Genomic DNA, 12503 nt, shown 5'->3' with positions numbered 1-12503 from the left:
ATACATATTCTTTTACTTGCTTCAGTCAAGCAGAATATAATGGAGAAAACGTTTAGTTAATAGAAATATCAAAACAAACAAGTTATAACATTACATTCACAGTTAAGCGGATGTAGTGTTATAATAAAGCCTGTCACATATTCTTTTATTGTTTCTGGATAGAATATAATAATAATATATCTTTGCCTTGTTTGCAATAAATAAATTTAGTGCTTATTTCTGCTATGAAAATGTCATTTTATTAAACATGAGAAGGAATTTACTGCAAAGTTAAAACATCAACCTTACTTCTGAAGAATGGATCTGTGCATTTAATTGGCCCTGCTCTTTGCTAATGGGATATTTGTTGTTAGAAAGGAAAAGGAAGGGGCATCGTTAGAAAAAGTAAATCACACAAAAAACACATTGAAGCTGTTTAAATCTAGAAACACAAAAACGTGAAGAGGAATTTTATATTAATCTTTTATTTTTTACTTGTTTTTTTTTTACGGAACTGCAGCCAAGCTGGAGCACCGCTTGAAAGGGTTTCGTCAAACAAATCGATCTCAGTACTTGTTTTTATTGGTTTCGTGTGCTATCGGTTCCTTTTGCCGAACTTCTACCTTATGGGGGCGTAATACAAATCAACATTGGTTATCAAGCGGTGGCAGGTACGAATGCAACACAAATACAAAGGTACGCACACACGTACACATATAAACATTTATAAATATATACACACACACACACACGCACACATGCGCACGCACACACACACACATACACACACATGCGCATGCACGCACGCACATATTTGTATGGGTTTTCTGTTTACCAAATTCACTCGCAGGGCTTTGATCGGTCCGGAGCTATAGTTGAAGACACTTCTCGAAGATGCCACACAGTGAGACCGGACTGAAGACCACATGTTTGGCTGAGAGACAGCAGTGAGCAATAATTTATGGAAACTGAAAATATGATTAAGCTAAATCTGACATTATATAGAGGATAGCGGAGCGTTGGTCGTACATTAACATAATTTATTTGATCACCGAGCTTTCAGCGCCTGGCATGAAAGATAGAGTCGTCTAATCAATTAGATTCAGCATTTGTTAAATCCTTAAGATTAGATTACTGTGATAGTACTTTTCTTTCTTTCTCTCCCTCTTTCTCTGTCTCTCTCACAACACATAGTTATTTAAACTTAATTTCTTCACCCCCAGTTGAAGATTACCGAAGAAGAAAGTAACCTAACAAAATTTAGGCAAACGTAATGAGAAAGAGACGTAGGAAAGCGCTTGGATATCCAGAAGAGCCGAAGAAAGTTCAGGATTAGTGGTCGTAGAAATCATGCCAGCGTCGAAAGATGGACATTAAAATGTTAGCGATGCGATTGATGTTGCAAAAAAGCGTCACTTATTACAGCTTGTAATATTTAGTCATTTATACTAAAACTCGACACGTAAAGGATTCGATTTGAAGCCAACAAGGTGAGAGTCGTTATATTTCTTTGGATTATTCAGAGTAGACATCTTTAAACCATTTTGGCCACTCGCTTTAATTTCTCCATTTTAAGACAATATGCTACGACGATAAACACAAATCGAATGTTCTGTTTTTAATCAACGACATCTGGGATTATATTGATATACTCAACTACAACTGGCTGTAGTATAAGATTGTAGCTAAAATAGCAACTCGTTTTCTATATTCCAGTCATTTCTCCATTGGGAAAATGTCAAGCTGAATTATCTATCTTACACAATGATAAGCAGAAAATAAAAGAGCAAACATTTATCAAAAGCAAAAAACAAAAACAAACAAACAAAACTAGAATTGTAACAGCGAATATAGTAATATGATATAGACCTCTCATATATACTTTTATTGTTTCTGAGCGGAATATAATATCTTTGGTTGTTTGCAATGAATCAGTTCATAGCTGTTTTCTTTTTGTTTTATTTGCTATCAATCTGTCATTTTATTCAACATGAGAACAAAATTGCAGCAAAGTTGAAACAGTAACCTTACTTGTGAGGAATGGAATTATTTATTTAATTAGCTCCGCTATTTGCAAATGACGTATTTGTCGTCAGAAAGGAAAATAGTGGTACATCATTATCGAAATAATCAAACAAAAGAAAAAAGACATTACGATGTGTGTGTGTGTGTGAATGTGTCATGTAAATGACAAAGATCCGCTAACAGCAGCATACTAGAGTATCGTAACAAATAGATTATCAGCTTAACAATAAGTGAATGAAGTTCACAACGTCTAGTATTTCCCTTAATGATGGATGTTATAGGACGGGGTGCTGAAAAATTTCTGGCTTTGGGTAAAAGAAAATAAAAGCGGATCAGTTAATTATGATTTTATTCAAGTTATCCCCCTCCCAGATTCACACAATTATTGCAGCGGTTCTTCAATTTTTCTAAACCCTGTAAAAGAACTCGGTGAGCTCCCGACCAGGCCTTTCGCGACGCCCCTAAAGCCAGGAACTTTTCTGCACCCCTTCGTATATAAATCTATAAACTGACCATTCTTTAAAACCCATATTTGTTGCATAGAACCAACACACATCTGCCTGATATCTGAATTTGCATCGACGTACAAACGAATTCAAATACATAGATGCACCCTTCCATTCAACTACCCATACCTTTTCTTTTTTCAGTTATTTGTTGTTAGTGAACGTTAATATAATGATTATTTGCATTCTCAATAATTGTTTGAATAAAACTGTAGAGATAGGTTTGATGTTAGGTAATAAATAAAAATTATGGCAAAAAATAATGTGAGACATTGTGAATTAATATGACAATTGATAGAACACAGGAACAGTTTACACAAACAATCTGTAATTTATTTCGTTAAAACAAAATGCTTATCCAAATTTAACAGTAAAAGTAAGCAAGACAACGAAATTCATGATAAATGTTATAGTGAACAGCATGCAGGAGAATTGACAAATGACATACCAGAGCAAATTCATGAGATACGCTGCCATCTGGGAGTCTAGCTCCAAATCCAAGTGTTGGGAATAATTTATCACTGAAAGTGAAAACAAAAGAGACAAAATAAAATATATATATATAAAAAGAAAGAAAATAATGAGAAATAAATATAGAACAACATAAAATTTCTAGAAATTGTTAAAATAATCAATTTTTTCTGTTAGTTTAATGATATATCCATGAACAAAATTTTGAAAATTGAAACGAAGTTTGCAAAAGTAATGAAGTGATAACCATAAATTATAGAAATACATTGATTAGGATTACAATGGAGAACAATAATCAATTAATCCATTAATCACACACACACATGCACATATTTACACACACATACACGCATACACATACACAAACATGCACTAACAAGTACACACACATGCACACAACTTCCGTTTCTTTCTCAAACAGAAACAAATATTAATTATTCACTGTGACAAATTTTGCAATGACTGGAAAGAGTTTGTAAATTGTATTCCGGAATGGAGACAACTACATTAGCAATATATTAATCAGAAAAATATAGCCAACATACATACAGACACAAACATACAGACACACACACACACATACATGCACGAGTGCGCGCTTAAACACATACATAGATGATGGCGTTGTGCTCCTGAATGATTCTACAGAATCCAACCAATATTGTGCGTGTAAATTAAACTGAATTAAATACACTGGATAGACGAAAATAACTATCATAAACTCTCTTCGTAAACAGAAAAACAAAATGGACTCAGCTGGAAAAGTTTCGATCTTTATTGATTTGTTGTCACCTATTGACTATCTGCCTTTAATTCTCAACAGAGATACTCTCTCTCTCTCTCTCTCTCTCACCACACACACGCACGCACACACACACACACGCACGCACACACACACACACACACACACACACACACACACACACACACACACACACACACACACACGTACAGTTTATCTTTATCTTTATAATATATATTTCTTTCATTCGACACTTTTCTTCCTTTTCCCCTAATAAATACACATTCCTAAATATGATTAAGCTCGCACAACATTTCGAACCAACTCTTTTCGTCGCGAAGGTAGGTTGCTGAGTGCGTCGAACCATCCGGCTCACGAACGTAAGGTCGTGATTGCGATTTCCGGCAGTGCGTTGTGTCCTTGAGCAAGACACTTTATTTCACGTCGCTTCAGTCAACACAGCTTGCAAAAATGCGTTGTACCTGTAATTCAAAGGGCTAAACCTCTCTGAGAACTTACGTTAAAGTGTGTCTGTGGAGTACTCAGCCATTTGCACGTTAATTTCAGGATCAGGTCGTTCGGTTGATCGAATCAACTGTAACATTCATCGTCATAACCGACGGAGTGCCAGGCTGGGTTGTTTTCATAGGAAAGAAACCAAACCGGCATTTTCTGAACAATATTTGACCTGTCCGTAAACTTCTAATTTAAGAAAAAATATTGGATTTGGGCTGGCCTGTTCTACTCATCCACCCTCTTCACCAGACCTTGCTCCATCTGATTTCCATCTTTTTTGCTCTCTACACAATACTCTGATGGGGAAACATTTTTCTCAAGAAGATCAGATAAGAACATATGTAGAAAGCTTCTTCGTATCGAGAGGAATGAAAAAGCTTCCTAATAAATGGCAAGAAGTCACTCAAAATATTTTGTTTTAACGAAATAAATTACAGATTGCTTGCTTAAACTGTTCCTGTGTTCTATCAATTGTCATATTAATTCAGATTGTCTCACATTATTTTGTACCATAATTTTTATAGTACAAAACCTGACATCAAACCTATCTCTACAGTTTTATTCAAACAATTATACACCTTTACCATTTATGATAGCAGCGTTTGATTTCTACGGTGATCTTATAAGCTGACAAGGGCCTTGAATTCGGGAGTCGGAGGCTATTCGGCCTTAGTATTTGACTGACACTTTGATTTATTGATTCCAGAGAGGTGAAAGGCAACGATAACCTTGCCACGAGTTCAGCTCAGAAGAGTTCAACTAATGGTGCTGGTAGTAATTTTAAGTTTGGTAGAGTTGTAGGGATACAGTTGATCGAATTGATTGGTGCTTGCTTTTTGAAACAACATGGTTGATTGGTTAATTCAGTCCTCCTCTTCCTCCTCTTTACATTGAACAGGCGAGACTCCACTGCATGGCATTTTGGCAAAGCGTTTTTTATTACGGTATCGGGTCAACCCAGGCCTTGTGTATGAAACTGGGTTGATGGAAACTACGTGGAAGCATTAAAAATTAATTGTGCTCGTAAATCAGAGGTCCAGTCGTGTCACTATGTTACGCTAATTCTGCTCGAGATTTACATGAAGAGTACACGTATCTGTGGAATATTCAGCCGTTTGAACGCTAGATAATTAAGCTGTCTCTTCTCACCACCAAAACTTTACAGACGTCACCAGGGTTTGAAGTTTAAACAAAGATATGCAATTAAATGTCACAATGCATCAAGGCTAATGCATCGACTTTGACTGTCTCTTCCTGCGATGCACACAAACTGTTCTAATATAATGAAAAATAATTAAAATATCAAAATTGATTTTATTTCATTTTCACAAAGTTTATTTTATGAAACACGCACTTGACTTCTCTTTGTTTTGCTTTCCTATGCTTAATAACATCGAAGTCGTTTGTGATTCCCCTCCAAGCCAGACATACATATTCCACTTCACACGGAAATTAAGCTAAGCTTGACAGTGTTTATTTATTTGCTTTATTTATATCTTTTTTGCCAGGTTTCAATAAATATTTTTTCTTACAGATTTCTGCCGGCATATTTTATGTTTATTTATACAAATCTGGAACAGAAGGCAGAAACTCAAATACACAAAAACACGTAGTCAGACATACACACTACTACTACTACTACTACTAATAATAATAATAATAATGATAATAAAGAAAAAAGGTAATTATTTTTAAAGGCAGTTGAAGAATATAACATTTAAAATTGTTCTTGTTCTGTTATGAGTTGAAGAAATGCGAAATATAATGATCTTTTATGAGAAGGAGAAATATTGACAATTGCTTGGTTTCTGTTTTACCCTGGGGATGAAACTGAGAACGTAGATTACAATCTCTGAGAAAAATAAATACCTGAGATAAAGAATAAAGATAGAGAAAAAGAAATTGTAACCGTTTGAAGTATTCACCTATCATAATCTTGAATGATCTCTCCAACAGCCTGGATAGCAGCAGCATACTGATTCATTTGGTAAGGGTTATAATAGTGCAGCGATGTCGAGTTACTCGGGTTGCCATTGGAGGCGGTAAAGTCAATGGCCACTGTAAAGTTCAGTTGGGTGCGGCTGAAATGGAAAGCACAAAATACAAATAAGATTTAGACAAACAAAAATAAAGAAAAAAGAATGAAATACTGCAGATCGAATTTCATGACAAACGTTGAAGGGAATAAAAGAAACTAATTGTTCGATTTTATAAATACAGAAAAGAAAACAGATTAGTTTGCAAAAATGTAAAGAAGCTAAATGCATTATAAATATTTTAATACCCGGCTATGTTCTGAAAGCACATCCATATTACAACTCATGGTCTTCCAACACCAAGGCCTGTAATACACTTAGGTTGATTCAGCTGGTTCTAACTTGCTTCTATGAAAACAATTGATATTGTGTGCGGTTGAAAAGACTTCTGGTTCTAAGATATTCAGATTATAGAAGTCTTACACAAGCAATGAGATTTAACTGCCTTAGATAAATTCAAACAAATACAAATGTATGACTATTTTTCTTCACTTTTTTCCTACAATTATTTCTGATGTTCCAATTTGCATATCAAGAATCTAGTTTTTTTTTGCGAGTGTAATGTCTCTTGAAAAATGGTGTCGAGTGGGATTGTTTAATGTTGGGAAACGGATGCAAAGAAGACGCATCAAACAAAGTATCCGTCTATTGGTGAAGTGTGGTTAAGAAGGTTGCTCTTTGCAACAACGTGATTCTGGACTCAATCCCACATCAGGGCAACAGGAGCAAGTGTACCATAGATTGGGCTCATCAATACCTTGTGGGTGGAATTCTGGGGACCTACGTTGGACCCCTTATTCGCATAGTCACCGAACCTGGAGCTTAACTATGGTCTATCCATAGTACTTACCCACCATTACCTGAAACCTCTGGGTCTAAAAGACACCATCGCTCATAACCTACATATATATATATATATATATATATATATATATATATATAGGTTATGATGCGTAAGATATTTGACGACAGATTTATGTTTATAAAAACACAAAAAATGCTTTGAGGATAAAAATAAACCTTCTCTTCTATAATGTTATTCAATAAAGCCACCTTCAGTTTCAACAACTGCTTCTGTATGAGATTTAAATCATCTCCATGCTTGAATCAAGTGGTCCAGTTTCATTTTGGACTCTACTCTGACTATGGCAGCTTTCAAAGAATCTTTGGCGTTATGAGCGACGTGTTCATTGGCATCTCTCTCAACAACGCTCCACATGTAATAGTCCAATAGATTGCGATCTGGGGAATCAGGAGGCCAAATGTTATGTGAACATGAAAATTTTCAATCATCCATTCCTGTGTTACTAGGAATGTGTGATAGTGCAGAGTCTTATTGAAACACATATGGCCTTCCATTGCATACACTGTCTATCCAGGGTTTAACAATTATTTCCAGGAATTCAATGTAGGCGGCAGAGAAGTAAGGAGGCATCACATGTCCTTCAATGCTGACAACTCCTAAAACCATGACAGTTGCAGGAAATTTTGTATGCGTAACACTTCAGAAGGCTCTGCACATAACCATCTGTCATTTGTTCAGTTAACCATTTGACTTTTAAAATCGAGATATTCCTAAATCACTGTGCTCAGCCTTTATAACCACAATAAAAGTATGCCTCTTCATTTCTTGAGTAAGCTGAGGGTCTACCATTATTATTTTCTGAAACAAAGATTATACAGAGTTAGCAAGAAATGCAGCAATGAACCCCCCAAAGTATGTCCTTAAATACATTACGCACCCTATATATATGCCAGTGTCACGTAACTGGTACTCATGCCAGTAGCACATGAAAAGCCCTCTTCGAAGATTGGGCCTCACAGAAGCAGTGACAGGTAACCGAGACCTTTGACGATAGACCGTACTTGAGAAGACCTGTCAAACCAAATGAGTTCGTAATCGTGGTCGATGCCGGTGTTACGTAACTGGCACCAGTGGCGGTGGCACATAAAAAGCACCACTACATTCTTGGAGTGATTGGCGTTAGGAATGGCGCGGGGCTATAGAAACCATGCCAAATCAGATCGGAACCTTGTGCAGCTCCCCGGCTTACCAGTTTTCAGTCAAACCGTCCAACCCATGCCAGCATGGAAAACGGACACTAAATGATGATGATGATGATGATGATATATGTGTGCATGTGTGTGTATCTATCTATCTATCTATCTATCTATCTATCTATCTATCTATCTATCTATCTATCTATCTATCTATCTATCTGTCTATCTGTCTATCTGTCTGTCTGTCTGTCTGTGTGTCTGTGTGTCTGTGTGTCTGTCTATCTATTTATCTATCTCTGTCAACATCCATATCCGGATGAATCTCCATCCTTTTCGACTATTACGACTCAGTTCTTCAATCAACTGAATTCTCTGTTCTTTGAAAGGACGTTATGAATGACTGAATATTCCACTGGCATGTAATACCTTTAACGTAATCCTCAGACAAAGTCAGTGTGACATTGGACGTGGAATGCTAGGCCTTTTGAATAACAGGGGCAATTCGCCCACCTCTTTTAATATTACCCTCTTGTTTGATATCCAGAATGTCTTCCTAAAAAGGCGGTTCCTTTATACGCTATTCCATTGTCAATTTTATTGATCCCTGTAACCTGCTTAAAAGGTAATGAAAATTTTCTAGATCCTATTTCCTTCCGCTCCTACTCTATCTGCAAATAAAGCAGTCGTCCAACATCGATTTATACCTCATAAATGCCGGTCCAGCAATTTAATAATATAATAATAGAATCATTATGACAAATGATATCAAACTTCATCCGAGATGGTGTAGATGTTTTTGAATCACATACCTCAAACATTACATTAAAAACAATTTTAGCTAGCTTTTGTGTAACAAGTCGATGCACCAATATCCCGCATAATTGAAAAAAAACAAAAACAAAAAAAAGAAAACGAAGCTGTGTAACAATTTTTTCCTTGGTAACAAAAGTATCCCCTGAATATGCAAGACCTGTGATCGGCTTTTTAGAAGATAAGTCGTATTCCAATGACTGGAAACAGGTAGCCAAGATCTCCCATCTTATAGGTAATAATTAGAAATAATGTTTGGCACACTGATTTATTTATTTGGAATATAAATTAGTGTTTAGTGGACGTTTCCTTGGTTCTGCTTTAGTTTTTGTAGCAATCATCTTGGAATAGTTACGTATTTGCGATCTTGCTCAATCAAAACTCTCTCATTCCCCAAAGTAATTCTTGTTATCCAAAAATAAGCGATGGTCATAGATGCAACGTCTTTGATCATAGATCTGCTGGATCAGAGTCGACCCGGTGCTAAAGAAACAACCTCAACTATGCTCAGAAAGTCTCATCGCAGGCATTGAGTTGGAAACAACAGCCAAATACCTCCTCCTTCAAATGACAAGATACGCACATCGGATATCGTGGTTTTTAGATATAATTTGTCTGATAAAAGACGGTATCCCCATGGCTGAAATACATCTAAATATAGATCTTTTGGGGCAAGGACTGACTCGGAGGTTAAACAACAACATGGATATGCAGATGGAAATGTAATGGAAAAGAAGCTTACCCTGATTTGATGTAATCAAGAAATGAGTAAATCGTCTCGACTTTGCAGAACATGAGTCGTACCTAAAAGATAAAAAAAAATAATAAAAATTATTTATGAATCAATGAGAAGTGTAATATACATGAAGAAAATTAGGAATTATAATAGAAAAAAATGGTCATTAAACTGTAAGAATGTAAGGAATATCGGATTATATAGAGAACACCTCAATGACACAATCACTTGATAACTGACACTCCGTCGATTATGACAACGAGGGTTCCAGTTGATCCGGTCAACGGAACAACCAGCTCGTGAAATTAACGTACAAGTGGTTGAGCAATCCACAGACAAGCGTACCCTTAACGTAGATCTCAGAGAGGTTCAGCGTCACACAGATTGCGACAAGGCCAGCTCTTGTGTGCGTATGTGTGTATATGTACACACATTTCTTTCTATCTATCTATCTATCTAGCTATTTTATCTCAATAAAAGTTGCTCTCAAAACAAAGCTGGACAGTTTCTTCGATAGAAGTGTCCTACCTGCGTTCGTATACGGAAGTGAGATGTGGAGAACTTAGGGGGGGGGGCGGGGAAACATCGATCGGCCACGGCACAAAAAAGGGTTATGGAAAGAGCCATGCTTGGAATATCATTGAGTAAGAGTACATTCGAAATGAGATAACGCGAGAGCGGAGCAGAGTGAACGGCGCAATCGTAGAATAACGAAAGTACAAATTCTACTGGGCCAGATATATCGTATTTGCACACTTACATAAGCGAGAAGAGAACTATTCAGGGACAACTGCTTCGAAACCCGCAGCACCTCTGCCCTCATTGTAAAATATACATTCATATCAATAATCATTGGTGCACTTGATTACGTTACATTATTTACATTATTTACAATGGATGGATATTTATCCTCATCTTGTTTATTGTTAACACAACGTTTCGGCTGATATACCCTCCAACTTTCATCAGGCGTCTTGGGGAAATTTCGAACCTGGGTTCTTATTCCTAAAGTATTTTTCGATGTTGTTATTATTATGTTTTTTTCTTCTTTCTTCAAATTTTCTTCCATTTCTCGCCGAGTACACCTAGGGCAGAGAAACTCGTTATATGCATTCCCAATTTACACACACAAATTCACAGGTAAAACATGTATTTAAGAAAAAAAAAATCATGAACGGATGTTGTTTTCACAGCGATAATGCTCTTCTCAGTACATGAATCGTTCCAGTTAGCACGATTTTTTGCACTTCCTGTATGGATGGTAAGCCTGGTATCATTTTCAAATAAGTTTCAGTACCTTTTTTTTATCATTCCTAGAAATCCTACAATCACTGGTACGGTAGTTGCTTTGAGGTGCCACCTTTTTTCAATTTCTATTAGCAAGTCTTTATATTTACTGATCTTGTCAAATTATTATTATTATTATTATTATTATTGAGGTTATTAATAATAATAACAACATCGAAAAATACCTTAGGAATGAGAACTCAGGTTCGAAATTTCCCCAAGACACCTGATGAAGGCTGGAGGGTATATCAGCCGAAACGTTGTGTTAACAATAAACAAGATGAGGACAAATATCCGTCAATTGCAAATAATGTAATGTACACAATTCCTCATTTCTTAAATATAGAACTTGATTATGTTAGTAAATGTCTAAGCCACTACTTGGAGAAGATAGGATTTCCAAGCAAAGAAAGACACTGGCTAACAGGAACTTTACAAATACAATCTGTAAGAGGAACAGCAAAAGTATGCAAGATTTTTTTCAAGTTCGATATGTAAGACTTAGTGATATAGTTATCGAAACTTCAATGACAGAATGTTTGTGTTTTATTTAGAAAACAGTTCCTTCATTCTAGAAAGAAAGCTAATAAAATGTATGAGCAGAAGATTTGTTTCTTGTGATCAAATATGTTCTCACATAAGCTCACTCGCTCCATCAAATCGACATTTTACCTGTATAGGTGCCACGGTGTGCCACGCGTCACATGTCGAGTGTGATCTCAGAGAAACATGAGATGAAATGTTTTCTTCAAGGATACAACGCACCGGCCAGTTAGGAAATCGAACCCACGATATCGTTAACGTGAGTGCAACAACCTAACGACCAAGCCATGCATCCACACAATGCATACATAATACATACAAACACAGAGACATACATGATAGGAGCCTATTACTCAATAAACTATCGAGAAGACAACGCAGAAAATGCAGTGGAGGACGTTTCAAATACAATTAGAAGGGTTGAACAGGAATCGGCTCTAACGTTATCTCCGTCTCCATCTTTCTGTCTCTCTTGGTTTCGTGTAGGTTTGTGTATATGGGATTGTATGTGCGAGTGCGGGAGTATGAGAGTTTGTGTGTGCATGGATGTAGATGTGTGTGTGGGTATCTGTATATGTGTGTGTGAGTGAAGCTTCAAGATGTTTTCCATGTTCGTTGATGCATGTGTGTGTGTGTGTGTGTGGGGGGGGAGTCCATATCTGCGTACTGGAGTATGGTTGCGTGTGTCAGAATGCCCGTCGGTGTTATGCGAGCATCTCTGTATGTATTTGTGTGCGTGCATTTGTGATAGGTCTCTCTCTCTCTCTCTCTCTCTCTCTCTCTCTCTCTCTCTCTCTCTCTCTCTCTATATATATATATATATATATATATATATATATATATATATATAT

The 12503-nt window shown here is 36.5% G+C and overlaps 1 protein-coding gene across 2 annotated transcripts in view; it reads right to left on the bottom strand.

Moving 5' to 3' along the window:
• Window positions 1-12503, bottom strand: part of LOC106878522 (copine-8) — a 137691-nt gene that overhangs the window by 13640 nt on the left and 111548 nt on the right. For both annotated transcript variants that reach the window (XM_014927750.2, XM_014927751.2), the window contains 3 exons: window positions 9829-9890; window positions 6165-6320; window positions 2959-3031 (listed from right to left, as the gene is read on the bottom strand). In XM_014927750.2, the coding sequence (XP_014783236.1) occupies window positions 2959-3031; window positions 6165-6320; window positions 9829-9890 (291 nt within the window). The remainder of the gene's footprint in view (window positions 1-2958; window positions 3032-6164; window positions 6321-9828; window positions 9891-12503) is intronic.

Source organism: Octopus bimaculoides, chromosome 11 (genome assembly GCF_001194135.2).
Source record: "Octopus bimaculoides isolate UCB-OBI-ISO-001 chromosome 11, ASM119413v2, whole genome shotgun sequence".
Classification (NCBI taxonomy): Eukaryota; Metazoa; Mollusca; class Cephalopoda; order Octopoda; family Octopodidae; genus Octopus; species Octopus bimaculoides.
Note: the sequence above shows the minus strand (reverse complement) of the source record. Positions and strands in the feature narration are given on the sequence as shown.